The 20073-nt window shown below is 27.5% G+C and overlaps 2 protein-coding genes across 4 annotated transcripts; both read left to right on the top strand.

Annotated features, from left to right (window-relative positions):
• Nucleotides 1-1591: 1591 nt before the first annotated feature.
• LOC137832301 (beta-amyrin synthase-like) lies at nucleotides 1592-8844 on the top strand. 2 transcript variants are annotated; one of them, XM_068640383.1, is made up of 17 exons: nucleotides 1592-1692; nucleotides 2060-2280; nucleotides 2388-2573; nucleotides 4811-4900; nucleotides 5016-5213; nucleotides 5298-5382; nucleotides 5477-5643; nucleotides 5858-6049; nucleotides 6170-6283; nucleotides 6435-6554; nucleotides 6670-6792; nucleotides 6905-7003; nucleotides 7543-7599; nucleotides 7680-8048; nucleotides 8139-8219; nucleotides 8390-8473; nucleotides 8580-8844. In XM_068640383.1, exons 2-17 carry the CDS (start codon nucleotides 2080-2082, stop codon nucleotides 8700-8702), a joined length of 2289 nt encoding a protein of 762 aa, XP_068496484.1. In that variant the 5' UTR covers nucleotides 1592-1692; nucleotides 2060-2079; the 3' UTR covers nucleotides 8703-8844. The 2 variants fall into 2 exon arrangements, with proteins under 2 accessions (XP_068496484.1, XP_068496483.1); XM_068640382.1 differs by lacking the exon at nucleotides 1592-1692 and having other exon boundaries at nucleotides 1782-2280.
• A 5530-nt stretch (nucleotides 8845-14374) lies between these two features.
• Nucleotides 14375-19835, top strand: LOC137832302 (beta-amyrin synthase-like). 2 transcript variants are annotated; one of them, XM_068640386.1, is made up of 17 exons: nucleotides 14375-14476; nucleotides 14877-15097; nucleotides 15239-15424; nucleotides 15776-15865; nucleotides 15980-16177; nucleotides 16262-16346; nucleotides 16434-16600; nucleotides 16816-17007; nucleotides 17127-17240; nucleotides 17392-17511; nucleotides 17632-17754; nucleotides 17861-17959; nucleotides 18499-18555; nucleotides 18637-19005; nucleotides 19098-19178; nucleotides 19302-19385; nucleotides 19494-19835. In XM_068640386.1, exons 2-17 carry the CDS (start codon nucleotides 14897-14899, stop codon nucleotides 19608-19610), a joined length of 2283 nt encoding a protein of 760 aa, XP_068496487.1. In that variant the 5' UTR covers nucleotides 14375-14476; nucleotides 14877-14896; the 3' UTR covers nucleotides 19611-19835. The 2 variants fall into 2 exon arrangements, with proteins under 2 accessions (XP_068496487.1, XP_068496486.1); XM_068640385.1 differs by lacking the exon at nucleotides 14375-14476 and having other exon boundaries at nucleotides 14601-15097.
• The last annotated feature ends 238 nt before the right edge of the window (nucleotides 19836-20073 follow it).

Here is a 20073-nt window from a genome sequence, read left to right as displayed (position 1 = left end):
ATTAAGTCTAATAATGATTTTGTCTGGTAATGTAGCCTTGTCTGTTTAGGTTTGGGACAAATACTACAATGATTATGAATGGGAATGAGATTTTTACTGATAGGAATAGGTAGTAAGGAAGATACAAGTTGTAGACACGTCGGTGAAGGATGTCCAAGGCGCTTGTGCCATAAATCAGGATATTTGAGATGCGTGGGCTTGGTTTGGAAGAGGGGACATGTAGTATAAGCCTGCGTGTTGTTTACCCGAGCCAATCATCCTCCTCGTAGCCAAGTCCTGTAAAACGCAACCATGTGGAGTAAAAACGACACAACAATTTAGTGAACTGGTTATCTTACTAATGGACATGAGATGTAAATTAAAAGAAGGAACACAAAGAACATCTTTGAGAGTGATTTTGTCATTTGAATTTAATTGTGCCTGTAGATGAGATGGACGCAGTTGAGCTTATGGGCAGATTAACATTTGAAATAAATGATGATGAAGTGTGTGTGAAAAATTGTGAATCAGATGCAATGTGATGGGTTGCTCCGCTATCCAAAATCCATGGTTTCGTAAAAGCAGAATTAAGCAGACCTGCAGAGCAAACGTGTCACTTTTACCGTTATCGTTGAGCGAGTAAATAGCCCTTGTCAATTGCTGAATTTGCTCGGCACTGAAGCGTTGTACGAAGTTTCTATCAGACTCCTTACTGATGTCTTCTTTGCCAGACATGATTTTTTATTTAGGGGATAAAAATGGAGAGGCTGTCAGGGCACCAAGATCGGTGCTCTGATACCATATAAGAAAATGATAAAAAATGGTAAGAAGAAGAGATGTTTCTTATTCTCTTATGTGTATATTACATCACTCATGTATGTATAGTAAATATATACAGGGGTCTCTCTCCCAAATCACTCATGTATGTATAATTATTAAATTTAATTGCATATAATTGGGTACAATATCGTCAAATATTGCATACAATAATTGTATATAATTTGACAATTATTATTTCCTTAATAAGGAAGAGTAATAAAATTAATCAATTTTTAATATTTTAGTTAAAAAAAAATAATGTCTAACAAAATAAAGTAAATATTAACAATGTTTTAATGAATCAAACAATATATAAAAAAATTAATGTAAGTACAGTTATATATACAACATTGACAATCACCAATTTTAATTTCAAAAATATGAAATTATTATTTAAAGTGTCTAAACTAAATAAGGACGAATTTGAACAAACTCATCTCGATCCACATATAACCTGTCAGGTTGATGAATTAGACAAATTAGACCAATACTAGTGAATTCAAAATATTTATCCATCTGACTTAAATGTGTCAGGTTTAAATATTAATCCGTATGGTCCCTAACTAAAAGTGCACTTTGAGGTTTTATCAACAAATTTTCTATTAACAATAATATCAAATTGAGGAAAGCACATAAATAATAAGATTACAAAATAAAGCAATTAAAGTTTTTTAAAAGTACATGTCCCAGTCTGGTCACATGTGTTGTAATTAAGAAATGGAAAACTAAGTTTTGTTAGTATATGAAAGGGTGGACATCATTAAATGATTTAGTTGAGAGTTGTATAGAGTGAGTGAAATGAAGTCCATAAATAGAGAGACAGATATGATCCCATTATAGTATATTTGTTAGCTTCAAAACATTTGGAGTGAACACTTGAAGATCTGTTATCAGGTTGAATTCTTTTCTGCTACTTCTTTTTTATTTCTTATCTTTTGTGGGATGCACAGCAAAAGAAGCAGTGTAGCCAAATATTTTGAAGATGGTGGTGGGAGGAGTTTATTCAAATGCTGTAATCTAACTATCACTTTCTCATGTACTGGAAATGGAATAGTTAGATTTGTTAGTAAGGGAAAAAATTTGCTGTCATATTTCACTAAAACTAGAAGAAATGAGGAAGAAAGTACACGGTTGACGTTGGACAAAAGAAGCAAGGTTGAAAGGATAAGAAGAAAAAGAATAGAAAGAGAGGAAATGATTTATTGTTGGGTTATAGTACACAGTGAATGAGGCTTAAAGTGTGTGTATATGTATGATGCAGGAACAAGTAAGGTTAAGAAAATGTGGAGGTTGAAGATAGGAGATGGAGGGAAGAATCCATACATATTTAGCACAAACAATTTTGTGGGAAGACAAATATGGGAGTTTGATTCTGAAGCAGGAACTGATGAGGAACGAGCTCAGGTGGAAGCAGCTCGTCAACATTTCCATCAAAATCGCTTTAAGCTCAAGGCTTGTGCTGATCGACTATGGCGATTTCAGGTATTCTTCAGGGGCAAAAAGTATAGTAAGTCATTATTTAGTTATTTTAAAATTATATTATGGTGTCGAAAAGGAAAGATATTAAAGAAATAAGTATATTTGTACAGATTTTGAGGGAAAAGAAATTCAAACAAAAAATAAGGAAAGTGAAGATAGAAGATGATGAAGAAATAACATGGGAGAAGGCTACTCTCACCCTAAAGAGAACCTCTCATTACCTGTCGGCACTGCAAACTAGTGATGGTCATTGGCCTGCTCACGTAGGGGGTTCTCACTTTTTTCTTCCTATCATGGTAAGTTCAAATTATTTAAACTATATGTTTTTTAATATATATTATAATTTATTTAAAATTCTATTATTATAAAATTTTAATAGAAAAATAAAATTAAATCAATGTAAGTCTAACTCAACTTTATAAAACTAGTTTATAAAACCTGTTATGAAATTTATTAATATCTAGTTAATATCTAGTTGCTGCGGCGTTTTTAACATCAAATTTGTATGATGTTAGTTTTTGAAGGTTATGTGAATATACACGTTGTTTCTGATTACGGAAACATATAAAAAAAAGTGTGGAAAGCTCGAAAAAAAAAATAATTTAAAAAAAAAAAAACTCTTCTCACAATTTCCATTTTAAGGTACGAAGAAAGTCTTATTTTTAATCATTTATAAAGTTATTTTATAAAATATAACAAGTATTATCTTTTATTTTAAAATGATAAATATTTAAAATATATAATAATTAAATTTATAATAAAATAAAAATATTAAATTATTAAATAAAATAATACTAATTAAATTTAATATACTTTTATTTAAAAAAAATACTTTTTTATTTATTAAAGTTTTATAATATTTTTTAAATTTAAATTTATTTTAACTTTAATTTATAGTTTTACAATTTTATTAAATATATTATATGTTTTGTTATATATATATATGTTTATAATTTCAATATTAAATATATATTATATTTTATATTATTAAAATTTATATTTATATTATAATAAATTTTAAAAAAATTGTATAATATAAATAATTATTATTATTAAAATAAAAAATTAATCATATATAAAATAAAAGAAAAAATATTAATAATAAATTTATAAAATAATAATAATAATAAGATGATTAAAATTATAAAAAATAAATTTTTCTATCACATAACTCTACTTTGATAAATTATCTCTTCACTTTCCACTTTATTTATCTTAATCCAAATAGTCTCACTTTCTCTACATTTTTCTATCAAATCCACCCCTCAAATCATCTCCATGATTAATTCAAACAAATCATTACTGTGTTTGGATTGGATTATGTTAGAGTGAATTTATGAGAAAATTTTTTGAGTTTGTGATTAGTGTGATAGTTGTGAGAGTATATTTTTTTTAAAGGTGTAGAATGCAAGATTGCAAATTTATCTTTGTCTTTACAAAAAATAAAATAATCAAATATTAGGATTTTTTTTTTGTAAATTTGAATGAATTAAAATTATTAGTAGTATAATGCGATATAGTTCAATAATTAATTAATGAAAAAAAATAGAGTTATTTGAAAAAAAAAAGTAATTTACATGTAAAATTTTAAATATATGTAAAAATTGTCAATTGTTATATAGAATTAATAATTTAAATATTCATAAATTTAAAAGTTGTAATTAAAAAGTATTTTTTTATTAACTATAAATAGTATTATTATATTTATAATAATTATTATTATATAATTTATTTATTATATTTTGGTATTACAAATTTATTTTATTATTAATTATTATTTTTTATTTTTTTAAATATTTGTGTTAGTTAAATTTATTTAATAAGGATAAATTAAAAAATAACCCTCATGTTGTCGTGATTTTCCATTTGTTTCTTAAGAGTAGAAGATATTTAATGTTCAAATTTATATATTTTTTTTCTTTTCCAGAAAATCTTAGAATCTAAATAGCTGATATTCTCCCGCATTTTTATTTGTTAACCTTGGAATCTAAACAGGTCTTAACCGTAAGATTTTCCTTCTTAAATAAAAATAAAGTTTAAATAATAACATATAAAAAAGAAGACTCAAATATGTGTTTTGATTTTTTATATGAAATGTTTATGATTTATTTGTGTTGAATCACCTAAATAATAAATATGGATAGAATATGTGTTCTAGATAAGCTAGTTTCATTGTCATAAAAACGACTATAAAGAATACATATTTAAATTAATATAAGATTTGAAAATCTAAGAAGTTGAAATTTAGAAAAAATCTATTTTTTTTATCAGCGAAATTTAGAAAGATTTATGCATTTTTTATTAGTAATAAAAAATTAATAAATATGAATTGTTTCAGGAGTGATCTAACCCTTATATTGCACTTTATCCACATCTTTCCTCCATAGAAACACCTACCTAACAAACAAAATCAAAGATACAAACAAAACAAAATGACAACAAGAGCATCATCAAACCAACCTCATGCAAGCCAAGAGGTTCAAACATCAATCTATGCATAACATTACTTTTCTATATGCCTCAAACATTGCAGGTTATTTCTGTCTACAGTACGGGACATCTTGATTCTGTATTTCTGGAAGAATATCGTAAAGAAATTCTCCGTTACTTATATAATCATCAAGTAAACTTGTTCAATTTCAATATACTCAATTTACATATAATTTCTATCATTTTAATAAAAATTAAAAACAAAATACAACAATAAAAAGAATACTAACAAGTAGTTTGATGTGAAGAACGAAGATGGTGGGTGGGGATTGCACATAGAGGGTCCTAGCACGATGTATGGTACCACACTGAATTATATAAGTATGAGAATTCTTGGAGAAGGAGCTAATGGAGGTCATAACAATGCTTGTGCTAAGGCCAGAAAGTGGATTCATGATCATGGTAGTGTAACACATGTACCTTCATGGGGAAAATTTTGGCTTTCGGTATGGATATGGTTTTATACAATTTAATAAACACATAAGTAAAAGTAAGCATGTCACTTATTTAAATTATGTTATTCTTTGTAGGTACTTGGTATAGTTGATTGGAGTGGATGCAACCCACTGCCCCCTGAATTTTGGATACTTCCCACTATTCTCCCCATGCATCCTGGTTAAATTTTTATTTTTTTACTATTTAAAAAATATGACTAAATCATTATTCAATTAACTATTATTGTATCTTATTTTTACCTTAAATAATGCAGCAAAAATGTGGTATTATTGTCGACACGTATATATGCCCATGTCATATATATATGGAAAAAGATTTGTGTGTCCAATCACACCATTGATCACAAATTTAAGAGAAGAACTCTTTAGTCAACTGTATGATGAAAGTATGTGGAAGAAAGCACGTCACAAATGCGCTAAGGTAATAATTATTTTATCACTAATTGAAATATGTCACATTAAATTCATGAAAATTACAATTTTTTTAACTAAAATGTAAAAAACGTACGTAATTAGTTCAGTCAAAATTTAAAAGAAAAATGATTTGAAAATTATAAAAGAAAATACACAACATAAGGTGTGTGTCAACCGTGTGACAAAAAGGATAATAGTGTATTTTATACATATGATGACAGGAAGATCTCTATTATCCCCATCATTGGATACAAGATCTAATATGGGATAGTGCTTATTTAGTTGCTGAGCCACTTCTTACACGTTGGCCTTTCAATAAGTTGATTAGAGAAAAAGCACTTGAAGTAACAATGAAGCTTATTCACTATGAAGATGAAAATACACTGTATATAACCGGTGGGTGTGTGAACAAGGTAATCATAATAATTTTAAATCATATATATTATTTCTAGAATGCATCAATGGGAATTATTAGTTTTTCTCTAGAAAGAGACTTCATTTAAATACGCCTTTACCAGATTTGTGTTTTGTAGGCTCTATCTATGCTTGCATGTTGGGTAGAAGATCCAAATGGAGATGCTTTTAAGAAGCACGTTGCAAGGATCCCAGATTATTTATGGCTTTCAGAAGATGGAATGTGTATCCAGGTATAATACAACTGAATTGTCATTTTCTTTTTCACCAAAGCATTCTAATATCTAAACTCAACTCAACTAACATCATCTTATTTATAATCACTAGCAATACGATAATAATTAAAGATGAAAACTTAATTAATGCAATCATGTGTATATGCAGGGAATTAATTCGCAATCATGGGATGCTGGTTTCATTGTTCAAGCTCTTCTTGCTACTAATCTAATTGATGATCTTGGTCCCACACTTGCAAAAGCGCATGATTTTATCAAGAGATCTCAGGTGAGTATATGATACAATTACAAGAAACACCAGGTTTAATTAATATTCAATATATTTATAACTAAATATTCATTGGTTTAATTAGAAATAATGAATTGATATTGTAATATTATAGGTAGTGGAAAATCGTACGGGAGATTTTAAGAGTATGTTTCATCACATTTCTAAAGGGGCTTGGACCTTTGCTGACAGAGACCATACGGTACAAATTTCTGACTGCACTGCAGAATATATGAAGGTATTTAACTAATTAGATTACAAAACATTTTAATTTGTTAAATAACTTAATAGATAACAACATATATATTATATGTTATATAGTTATAACTAACTAATCATCTATGTTTCAGTGTTGTTTACTTTTATCGATGTTGCCAGAAGAAATTGTGGGAGAAAAATTGAAACTTGAAAGGTTATATGATTCAGTTAATTTTATATTGTCACATCAGGTGAGTATTATAAAATTTGTGATAACACACTTTTTAATTTTATATGATTAATTTGGTAATCGATGATATATTTTCTTTATTTTTGTGAAAATGGAAATTAAAAAAATGTTGCATAAAACACACGAGTAATCCATCTCTACATAATTTAAAACATAAAATATTAATTATGGAAAGTAAAATCATTTCTATTTTTTCTGATGGTATAAATTAAGTTATTTTTTTATTTTTTTATTTTTCGAGTTTTATCATATAAATCTTAAATTTACTTTCAGTCGCTTCTTTTTATTTAAGACTTTTGTGTTATACTTTAAAACATTTACATTAAATTTAATTTTTTACTTCTTAAATTTTATCGGCAAGCTCTTAGATAATTAATATTGCAGTACAACGTTACGTTCTTTCCATTTAAATTTTAATTGTTTAAATTATGCACATGTTTTCTGTTATTTAAATTTTTTTATAATTTTTCTTTATTGAAGTTTCTACTAAATTTGTGATATATGATTTTTTTTACTAAACTAAAAGTTTGATTACCGCAGAGTAAAAATGGAGGTGTATTTGTGTGGGAGCCTGCAATAGCTCAAAAATGGTTGGAAGTAAGTTTGAATTAATGGTTTCTACATTATGTATAAATTTGTTGGCTAACTTGATGTGACTTTTTTTTATTAACTTTTAGCATCTGAATCCGGCGGAATTTCTTGCTGACATAGTAATTGAGCACGAGTATATTGAGTGTACTGGAGCGATAATTCGGGCTTTAGTGTTGTTTGAAAAACTATATCCAAATCATAGAAGGGAAGAAATAGATAATTTCATTGTCAAAGCAGCACAATTCATTGAAGATGAACAATTACCAAACGGAACTTGGCATGGTAACTGGGGAGTTTGCTTCACTTACAGTTCCTGGTTAGCAGTAGGAGGTTTAGTTGCTGCTGGAAAGTCTTACACTAATTGTGTTGCCATTCGTAAAGCTGTGAAGTTTCTACTCTCAATACAAAATGAGGATGGTGGTTGGGGAGAAAGTTATCTTTCATGTTCAATGAAGGTTTGTAATTTAATGGCTATTAGTGATTACAATTTCCATTAGCTTAAATGTCATTACTTATAAATATTAATGAATGCATGTGCAACGAAGACGTACGTGCCTCTTGAAGGAAATCGATCAAATGTTGGTCAAACAGCTTGGGCTCTAATGGTTTTGATTCGTGCTGGTCAGGTATTCTCCTCATCTTCACATGCATTTAAGGGTTGGGACACTTCTTAAGTGTCTCTAATTATTCTATTAATTTATTGTTGATAAAAAAAAATTGTATTTCAACTTCTTTGATTTATTATTGTATCCAAAATATGTGTTCTTCTTACTCCTTTTCTAAATTTTGCTTGTAGTCTGAGAGAGATCCAAGTCCCCTTCACTATGCTGCAAAGTTACTCATTAATTCACAATTAGAAGATGGCGATTGGCCACAACAAGTACCTTTCAAATCTCTATCCTTTTTAATTATGGCTCTTAGTTATGTACAATCTTATATCATAGCCTAATTTTTTGTAATGTTTGTCTGTGACTTAATTATGGCAGGAAGCCTTGGGAGCGTACAAGAGAAGTTGCTTGATAAATTATCCCTTTTATAGAACTGTTTTTCCGATGTGGGCTTTGACCGAATATCGTAACAATGTTTTAATGCCGTCTACTTTTGCTTAACTTGAGAAGTTGTAAGCTCAACAAGAGAATGTCATACCCATAAAAAAATCGACGGATAAAATCAAAGTTGGTCATAAACTTTAAAAACTATACTTCTATTATAGTTTGTAATTCTGAAACAAACATTTTGCATTATATGTTACACAATGACGCAATTATAAGAAAAAAAAAATGCTATTATATGTTCTTAAATTAGTTTTCTAACTTTTAAATTTATATAAGGTTTATAATTATTTATCATTGTCTCATAATACAAGAGTATGCTTTTCTCATGTTTTTTTATCAGCAATAAAAAATAAATAAATGAAAATCACTTCAGAGTGGTTCGATCCTTATACAAAATACACAAAAATCAACTTATAACAAATACCACCAAACTACCTAACAATAGTCCTACCCGTATGTATGTGTACGTCTTTAACTTAAATTGAATAGTTGAATTTCTCATGATAATATAAAAAATAACCAACTTATCATTTTCATAATATCTTATACTTAATTTAAAATAATATTTTAGAATGTATTCTATATATTTTTGATACATTTCTAAATTATAAAATCTAAATAACAACAATAACAAATGTTGGGACAAAGGTAATAGATAACTATATGAGTATAAGGTGCATGCGATATAACATGAAAATGTAAGTGTTATTGGAAGAAAAGTAAATATAGTTCATGAATAGGCATAGCTAAAGATGGCGATTACAAGTCTAATAAACCTTTTAATCAAAATACACCGAACAAAAGTATATTCCAATGAGGGTGTAGAATGTTGGGGTCCGTTTAAAAAAAATACAAATTTAGGCAAGTCGTGTCATGACGACAATTATAATTAATGGTAGAACTAAAGTGCAACAGGTAGGACTCAAAGCCAAGTCCCTTGAGATATATCCATAGAAGCTTTAACCATTACACCAGTTAAGTTTTGTTGTCATGTTATGATTATTATTATATTTATAAGTATGATTATCAATATTAATATAATTAATAAAATAAAAATTAATAACATTCTTCATATATTTAATATCATCATTATTATTAATATTATTAATATTGTTTAATATTATTAAATATTATTAATATGTATAAATTAGTTATGATTATTATTATTTATGAGTATGAATTATGTTTTTATAATTTTTCATATTATATTAATATTTCTAATATTATGTATATAATTATTATGATAATAGTTGGTAGGTAATAGAGATCAGTGGGTGATAGTTCGTAGGTAATAGAGATTCGTGAGTAATAGTTGGTAGGTAATAGAGATCCGTAGGTAAAAGTTGGTAGGTAATAAGATCCGTAGGTAATAGTTGGTAGGTAATGCTGAATTTATCTACGGATTCAGAATTCGTGGGTAATAGTTGGTAGGTAATGCTGAATTTACCTACGGAATCTGTAGGTAATGTCCGTAGGTAATGTTGTTCATAGGTAATATCCGTAGGTAATGCGGAATTTACCTACGGACTCAGATCCGTGAGTAAAAATCCGTAGATAATACTAATTTTTTTTGTAGTGACGACTTTAGTATGACATGGCAGAAGTCGTGCCTAATTGAGACGACTTCTGCATATGAAGTCGTCCCAATTAGGCACGACTTGCCTAAATTTGTAATTTTTTTTAAACGGACCCCATTTTGATAAAACAAAAAAAAAATAACTCCATCATGATAAAAAACCAATATTTGGGTGTCTAAACTCTGGACAACAAAAGATTGTTATCATTTCTGTAATTTGGTGCGAGTTAACACTTTTTCTTCTAAAGAATCTGAATGAGTTTGATGCAAAATTAATATTCATCATCTAGTTAAACAAGACATTGTCTCATATTCCTGTTTAGAAGTACTCAAAATTGTAGAAATCAGGAAGATAGTAAAAGTGTAAGAACAATTTCTGACACAGAAACACCTATGTATTTCAGAGGGAGCATAAACTATCGCAATGCAAACGCTAGTTGTGAGGTAGAGGCTGACACTTTTAAATACCTTCCAAAGAAATGCAGACCAAACTCTCAGAAAGAATCATAAAATTTCAGTTGTTTCAGGAAGCTTACAAGATATGGTAATAATTCTATTAAATGTCCAGAGACATCAGTAAATGAAAAGAAATAGCATAAATACAGAGAGCAACTTCAAGTAAAAGTCAAACATTTAACTAAGTAATCATCATGGTTCAGCGTTGTCAAAAAAATTGTGGGAGAAAAATTGCAACCAAACTATATGATTCAGTCAATTTTATATTGTACTTGTTATAAAATTTATTGTAACACACTTTTCAATTTTATATGATTAATTTGGTAATGGTGGTCTATTTTCTTTATTTTTATGAAAATGTATGGATCCTGTAGTGAGAAAGATAATAAATCATTTTTCTCTCATCTGAATTTTAAGTGGTTCAAATGATGAGTAATAACTTGAATAAGAGGAACTTCCCTATAAAATTATAATGTTCAAATATTATAATTACATCTAAGGATGACCTTCACGACTTGAGGAGAGAAAGTAAATATCTATACAATAATATATGTTTTAGTGAATTTAAATAAACTATTTTATTACAAAATTATTATAATTAATATAAAATAATTTAAATAAAAAGTGAGTGTATTATAATAATTGAACATAAATAAATAAAAAATATTGAATAAATATGTTGTAACAACTTAAAAAAAAACTATATGTTAACTATACATATTCAAGAAAACATCTAATGAAATGATTTTTTATTTATAAATTTTAAATTATTTAATTTAATAATTAATCATATATACTATAATAATATGATATTTTAAATATTGATTTAAAATTTAAAATTTAAAATAATATTGTCTAATAATGCTTTAAATAAAAAATTGAGATGGACAAAATTTAATAATATTTATCACATTAAAAATGTTTAAAATATTGTATAATTATATTATTTATTTTATTCTCAGTTAAATTGAATTCTTCAATTTTTAAAAACATAACATTTTCATATATAGGAATTCATGCTGTTTGTTTTATCATATGAATTATCATATAAAATACATCTTGCATGAATAAAAATTGTTAATATTTATTTATTGACAATTTTATAATTAATTTGGTGAAAAGGGTTGTTTAAAAATTGAAGAACTTATTTAAATTTTGTATTATAGTAAAAATAAATAAATAGTATTAAAAATTTAACTAAGTGTATTGAAAGTTTCTCTTACTGTGTAGTTAGTTAGAACCTTTGATAGTGAAAGATCATTGCTCTACAGGTACAAACCATTCATTAAAGTTACGTGCTTGGAGGTTCAGCAGCATCACTAAGCTCAACACTTACAAACCATTCATTAAATTTTTTATTGGTATACCTGCCAAAAAATTTGAAAATAAAAATTATCAAATTATAATTTAGAGTAGCTTCTGAATTTCAAACCTCAGCTACTGTAGTAAAGGGTGGGAAGATATTGAAATATGAATAGATTGAATTGGTCAATAATAGACAGATTCAGATTGGTGGTTTGTATCGCAAACCTCCTACTATTAATTAATAATAGTGTAGTTTAAATTTAATTCAACTTATGAAACCAGTTCGTAAAGTTTAATGATAAAATACTTTTATCGATTAAAGATGTGGATCTCATCATTACCTATATTGTACTATGTGGTCATTTAAGAAGGTAAAGGGGTGGGGTAGATTTATGTTGGAATCAATGGTACTATGTTACACTTCATAAGCATAAATTTGGTTCTAAGTTATGTCCTGCACCTACTTCCTCATGCATAATAATGCAGCAACCACGTCTTTTTTTTTTTTTCAGTGGTGGTGTTGTATATTATTTTTCATGTGGTTGTTGGATTATTTTATAGTGTTTGTACACTGCTGAATTTTGTCCCTTTCAAATTTAATTTTATATTTTATTGTTAAAAAAATCAAATTGTAATTTAAATATTAAAAAATTAAAATAATCAATCATATTATATATAATTAAATACAATATAAGTAAAAATATTAAATAAATTTATGTTATGTAAATATTTAATAATATTATTATTAATAATTAATTATAACAATAAAATTATAATTATAAAATAATTATTTATAATAAAAATAAATTTATATAATAATAATATTAATCAAAAAAATATTTTATAAAATTTTAATTAACTCAAATTAATACAATACTTTTCACTTCATACATATACAGATATTATCCTATAAAGAGATTCCTGATCTTGACATTGACATAGACTGCTATACATTTCATATAATAAACATTTAATATTTTTTATTTTTTATATCATTTTTTATGTTATTAATTATATATCCTAATATCTTTAATTTTTAAACATACAATATGTTAGCCAAATTTTAAATACTCATTTACTTTTAAAATATATTAACTTTTTCATACTAATAATGAAAATTATTATTAATATTAATATTTTTATATAAATAAAATGTATATACTTAATGTGTTTATAACATAATATAATAGAAATTAAATAATCATAAATAATATTAAAATTATTTAAATACATAAATTTAACTAATAAAAATATTTAATTATATTATTAATAAAATTAAATAATATTAATTATTAAAATGAATAATGAAATAAATTTTAATTAACAAAAAAATATTTAAATATTTATTTTCATTTTATTTTTTTTTATTTTTTTTTTATTTTTTTTTTATTTATGATTCTAATTTTATAATATTTTAATTAACTAAAATCTACAAAAAAAATTAATTCATATTTCATTTTCCAATTTATTTAATACACAAGGATAAATTTGTAATCATACATTTTACACCACTAAAAATAATTTAAAATATCATCACAACCATCACATCACTCCATAATTCAATCAACTTTCTTCAAACATCTACTCTAACATACATCAATCCAAATACACAAACTTTTTTCACAATTAATCCTCAATTCTTCATATTTTCACTCTCTCAAATCCCCACACTTTCACTCCTCATTCTAAACACAACACAAAAGGAGAGTGACCTGATATGTAGTAGTCCGCCAAAAGTACGATGTACATGCCAATATTATTACGTTGAAATTGGTTAATGAACTCATTCGTTACTTTTTCAATTTTTTGTTTTGGATTTATTTTATTTTAGTTATTGATATCACTTTAATAAAAAGGTAAAGAAGAATAATAAAATTAATCAAATTTTAATATTTTATTTTAAAAAAATTTAATGCCTAACAAAAAAATAAAGTAAATGTCAATAATGAATCGTATAAAAAATTAATGTAAGTACAATTATATATAAAACATTAACAAGATCAACCAATCTGTCCGATCCACATATAACCTATTAGGTTGATGGATTCCACAGATTGGACCAATACAAGCAAATTCAAAATATTTATCCATCTCACTTAAATAGATAAATGCAGCAGGTTAAAATATTGATCCGAATGGTCCCTAACTAAAAGTGAAAATTGAGGTTTTATGAACAAATTTTCTATTAACAATAATATCAAATTGAGGAAAGCGCATAAATAATAAGATTACAAAATGAAGCAATTAAAAGTTTTTAAAAGTACAGGTCCCAGTCTGGTCACATGTGTTGTAATTAAGAAATGGAAAACTAAGTTTTGTTTGTGTATTGTGATTGAGGATGCAACGTAGGACATCATTTAAGTCATTTAGTTGAGAGTTGTATAGAGTCAGTGAACTGAACTCCATAAGTACAGAGACAGATATGATTCCGTTATATTATATCTGTTAGCTTCAAATCATTTGGAGTGAGCACTTGAAGATCTGTTGTCAGGTTGAATTCTTTTCTGCTTCTTTCTTTTTATTACTTATGTTTTCTGAGATGCACAGCAACAAACAGAAGCAGTCTACGTAGCCAAATATTTTGTAGATGGTGGTGGGAGAGTTTATTCCAATGCTGTAATCTAACTATCACTTTCTCATGCACTCACACTCACTTTCTCATGTACTGGAAATGGAATAGTTAGATTTGTTAGTATAAGGGAAAAAATTTGCTGTCATATTTCACTAAAACTAGAAGAAAAATGAGGAAGAAAGTATATGGTTGACGTTGGACAAAAGAATCAAGGTTGAAAGGATAAGAAGAAAAAGAATAGAAAGAGAAGAAATGATTTATTGTTGGGTTATAGTACACAGTGAATGAGGCTTAAAGTGTGTGTATATGTATGATGCAGTAGCAAGTAAGGTGAAGAAAATGTGGAGGCTGAAGATAGGAGATGGAGGGAAGAATCCATACATATTTAGCACAAACAATTTTGTAGGAAGACAAATTTGGGAGTTTGATTCTGAAGCAGGAACTGATGAAGAACGAGCCCAAGTGGAAGCAGCTCGTCAAGATTTCTATCAAAATCGCTTTAAGCTCAAGGCTTGTGGTGATCGACTATGGCGTTTTCAGGTACTTCTTCTTTACTATCTCAACCAAAACCTCATTCTTCAGGAGCAAAAACATAAAGTAAGTCATTATTTAATTATTTTAAAATTATAATATTGTGTGGCATTTAGAAAAGGAAAGATATTAAAGAAATAAATAATACAGATTTTGAGGGAAAAGAAGTTCAAACAAAAAACAAGGAAAGTGAAGATAGAAGATGATGAAGAAATAACATGGGAGAAGGCTACTCTCACCCTAAAGAGGACCTCTCATTACCTCTCCGCACTGCAAACAAGTGATGGCCATTGGCCTGCTCATCTCGGGGGTTCTCACTTTTTCATTCCTATCATGGTAACTTCAACTTATTTAAAAAATAGTATCACACTCCTAAATTATTATTTCTCTTTATATTTCTTAATATTATTATTATAATATAATATTTTATTATAAATAACAATTGTGAAAGGGATGTAGATAAAAGGATGGTGTCAAAGAAATAATTTTGTTAAAATATATCAGATTTGCTTTTTATTATTAGAATTTATTTAAAATTGGTTATTAAGTTTTAAAAACATAATTAAGAAATTTTAATGAAAAACTAAAATCATACTTGTATAGTATTTCAATCGATATAGGATTCGGTAATCTAAGTTGAAATTTAGAAAATTAAATGCATAAAAAATACTTTTATATATGTATCAGGTCATTTCTATCTACATTACGGGACATCTTGATTCTGTACTTCCGAAAGAATATCGTAAAGAAATTCTCCGTTACTTATATAATCATCAGGTGCACTTGTTCAATTTCAATATACTCAATTTATATATAATTTCTATGTTTTAATAAAATTTAAAAACAAAATACCACAATAAAAAAAATACTAATGAGTGATTTGATGTGAAGAACGAAGATGGAGGGTGGGGATTGCACATAGAGGGTCCTAGCACCATGTATGGTACCACACTGAATTATATAAGTATGAGACTTCTCGGAGAAGGAGCTAATGGAGGTCATAACAATGCTTGTGCTAAGGCTAGAAAGTGGATTCATGATCATGGTAGCGTAACACATGTGCCTTCATGGGGAAAATTTTGGCTTTCGGTATGGATATGATTTTATACAGTTTAATAAACACAGAAATAAATGTAAGTAATGTTAGTGATTTAAATTATGTTATTGTTGCAGGCACTTGGTATAGTTGATTGGAGTGGATGCAACCCATTGCCGCCTGAATTTTGGATACTTCCCACTTTTCTCCCCATGCATCCTGGTTAAATTTTTTACTATTTAAGAAATATGACTAAATCATTTTTCAATTAACTATTATTGTATCTTATTTTTATAAAAAATAATGCAGCTAAAATGTGGTATTATTGTCGACATGTATATATGCCTATGTCATATATATATGGAAAAAGATTTGCGTGTCCAATCACACCATTGATTAAAGATTTAAGAGAAGAACTCTTTACTCAACCGTATGATGAAAGTATGTGGAAGAAAGCACGTCACAAATGTGCCAAGGTAATCCGTATTTTATTATTAATTGAAGTATGTCACAATAAATTTATGAAAAATATAATTTTTTTTAATTAAATTGTAAGAAGTGTACGTAATTAATTCAATCAAAATTTAAAAGAAAAATGATTTCGAAATTTAAAAGAAAATACATTAACATAAGGTGTGTGTAAACTATATGACAAAAAGGATAATAGTGTATTTTATATATATGATGGCAGGAAGATCTCTATTATCCCCATCATTGGATACAAGATCTAATATGTGATAGTGCTTATTTAGTTACTGAGCCACTTCTTACACGTTGGCCTTTCAATAAGTTGATTAGAGAACAAACACTTCAACTAACAATGAAGCTTATTCACTATGAAGATGAAAATACTCGATATATAGATGGTGGATGTGTGAACAAGGTAATTATCATAATTTTAAAGCATATATATCATTTTCTAGAATGTATAAATTAAAATATTTAGTTTTTCTCCACAAAGATTTCCTTCAAATTTGCCTATATCATATTTGTGTTTTGTAGGCTTTGGCTATGCTTGCATGTTGGGTAGAAGATCCAAATGGAGATGCTTTTAAGAAGCACGTTGCAAGGGTCCCAGATTATTTATGGCTTTCAGAAGATGGAATGTGTACACATGTATAATACAACGTGTATTGTCATTTTCTTTTTTCACTAGAACATTCTAATATCTAAATAAAACTCAATTATCATCATCTTATTTATAATCACTTGCAATAGGATAGTAATTAAAGATGATAACTTAATTAATGCAATTGTCTATATATAGGGACTTAGTACGCAATCATGGGATGTTGGTTTTATTGTTCAAGCTCTTCTTGCTACTAATCTAATCGATGATCTTGGTCCCACACTTGCAAAAGCACATGATTTTATCAAGAAATCTCAAGTGAGTATATGATAAAATTACAATTAAGAAACACCATTTTTAATTAATCTTCAATATATTCAGCACTAAATATTCATTAGTTTTAGTAGGCAATAATGAATTGATATTTTCATATTATAGGTAGTAGAAAATCGTTTAGGAGATTTTAAGAGTATGTTTCATCAAATTTCTAAAGGGTCTTGGACCTTTGCTGATAGAGACCATGCATTACAACTTTCTGATGGCACTGCAGAATGTATGAAGGTATGTAACTGATTAGATTAGAAAACATTTTAATTTGTTAAATAACTTATGGATATCAACATACATATGTTTCATAGTTCTAACTAACTAATCATTCATGTTTCAGTGTTGTTTACTTTTATCCATGTTACCAGAAGAGATTGTGGGAGAAAAATTAGAACCTGAAAGGTTATATGATTCGGTCAATTTTTTATTGTCACTTCAGGTGAGTGTTATAAAAAATGGTACACTTTTTAATTTTATGTGATTAATTTAGTAAACGATAGTCTATTCTTTTTATTTTTATGAAAATGGAAATTGAAAAAAAGGTTGCATAAAGCATACGAGTAATTTATCTCTACTTAATTTAAAACATAATATACTATTTATCAAAGGAAAATCGTTTCTGTTTTTCATATTGCTATAAAATAAGTTATTTTATTTTTGTTTTACTTCTTTTTCAAGTTTTATCATATAAATGTTAAATTTACTCAGTCGCTTCTTTTTATATTAAGACTTTTGTTATAGTTTAAACAAATTACATTAAATTTAACTTTTTACTTCTAAAATTTTAGTTCGGCAAGCTCTTAAATAATTAATTAAAAAAAATTAATTGCAACGTAAGGTTCTTTCCACTTAAATTTTAACTGATTAGATTATGTACATCTTTTTCTGTAATTTTTATTTTCCTATATCAATGTTTCTTACATTTAAATTTGTGATATATGATATTTTTTTACTAAACTAGAAGTTTGATTACTGGAGAGTAAAAATGGAGGTGTAAGTGTGTGGGAGCCAGCAATAGCTCAAAAGTGGTTGGAAGTAAGTTTGAATTAATGGTTTTTACATTATGTATAAATTTGTTAGCTAATGTAGATGTGTCTTTTTCTTATTAATTTGTAGCATCTGAATCCCGCGGAATTTCTGGCTGACATAGTAATTGAGCACGAATATCTTGAGTGTACTGGATCAACAATTCAGGCTTTAGTGTTGTTCAAAAAACTATATCCAAATCATAGAAGGGAAGAGATAGATAATTTCATTGTGAAAGCGGCACAATTCATTGAAGATGAACAATTACCAAACGGAAATTGGCATGGGAACTGGGGAGTTTGCTTCACTTACGGTTCCTGGTTTGCAGTTGGAGGTTTAGCTGCTGCTGGAAAGTCTTACAGTAATTGTGTTGCCATTCGTAAAGCTGTGAAGTTTCTACTCTCAATACAAAATGAGGATGGTGGTTGGGGAGAAAGTTATCTTTCATGTCCAATGAAGGTTTGTAATTAAATGACTGTTTGTGATTACAGTTTCCATTAACTTAAATGTCATTACTTATAAATATTACTTAATGCATATGTGCAATGAAGACCTACGTGCATCTTGAAGGGAATCGATCAAATGTTGGTCAAACAGCTTGGGCTCTACTAGCTTTGATTCTTGGTGGTCAGGTATTCTCCTCATCTGCACCTGTGTGATTTCAACATCTGTGGTATCTTGGATTTCAACATTTGTGGTTTATTATTGTATCCAAAGTAAGTTTTTTCTTACTCCTTTTCTAAATTTGCATGTAGGCTGAGAGAGATCCAACTCCTCTTCACCGTGCTGCAAAGTTACTCATTAATTCTCAATTAGAAGATGGTGATTGGCCCCAACAAGTACCTCTCAAATCTCTATCGTTTTGAATTATGGCTCTTAGTTAGGTACGAACTTATATCATTGCGTGCAAAATTGTTTAATGTTTGTGTGTGACTTAAATGTTGCAGGAAGCATTGGGAGTGTACAAGAGAAGTTGCTTGCTTCATTACCCATTCTATAGAACTGTTTTTCCGTTGCAGGCTTTGTCTGAATATCGTAACAATGTTTTAGTGCCATCCACTTGAGAAACTGTAAGCTCAAAACGACAATGCCAAATCCATAAAAAGCTCAAAACGACAATGCCAAATCCATAAAAAGTCAGACAGATAAAACCAAAGTTGATGGTGATCAACTTTAATAAGTGTATTTCTATTATAGTTTTGTAATTATGGAATAAACATGTTGCATTAAATACTATACAATAAAGGGTAATTATAAGAAAAAAAAAGATACTGTTATATGTTCTTAAATTTATTTTCAACTTTCAAATTTATATAAGGTTTGGAATTATTTCAAATTTATATAAGGTTTAGGATTATTTCACATTGTCTCGCAATACAAGAGTATGCTCCCCTTAGATATACGTGTCTTAAACTTAAATTGAATTGAATAGTTGGATTTTTTTCTCTATATGACAATTCAGACAATTCCATAATTTCTTCTCTTACCATGATAATATAAAAAATAATCAACTTATCATTTTCATAA

Source organism: Phaseolus vulgaris, chromosome 6 (genome assembly GCF_000499845.2).
Source record: "Phaseolus vulgaris cultivar G19833 chromosome 6, P. vulgaris v2.0, whole genome shotgun sequence".
NCBI classification, from domain to species: domain Eukaryota; kingdom Viridiplantae; phylum Streptophyta; class Magnoliopsida; order Fabales; family Fabaceae; genus Phaseolus; species Phaseolus vulgaris.
The sequence above is the reverse complement of the archived record's forward strand: the minus strand, read 5'-3'. Positions and strand labels throughout refer to the sequence as shown.

What these genes read in the sequence shown, in the direction of transcription:
- LOC137832301 (XM_068640382.1), top strand. Translation starts at nt 2,047, where the DNA reads ATGTATGATGCAGGAACAAGTAAGGTTAAGAAAATGTGGAGGTTGAAG. An exon ending in ATTTTATATTGTCACATCAG is followed by an intron (nt 7,004 to 7,542) that starts GTGAGTATTATA and finishes TGATTACCGCAG; the next exon opens with AGTAAAAATGGAGGTGTATT. An exon ending in TAGCTCAAAAATGGTTGGAA is followed by an intron (nt 7,600 to 7,679) that starts GTAAGTTTGAAT and finishes ATTAACTTTTAG; the next exon opens with CATCTGAATCCGGCGGAATT.
- LOC137832302 (XM_068640385.1), top strand. Translation starts at nt 14,864, where the DNA reads ATGTATGATGCAGTAGCAAGTAAGGTGAAGAAAATGTGGAGGCTGAAG. An exon ending in ATCGACTATGGCGTTTTCAG is followed by an intron (nt 15,098 to 15,238) that starts GTACTTCTTCTT and finishes TAAATAATACAG; the next exon opens with ATTTTGAGGGAAAAGAAGTT. An exon ending in CACGTCACAAATGTGCCAAG is followed by an intron (nt 16,601 to 16,815) that starts GTAATCCGTATT and finishes ATATGATGGCAG; the next exon opens with GAAGATCTCTATTATCCCCA.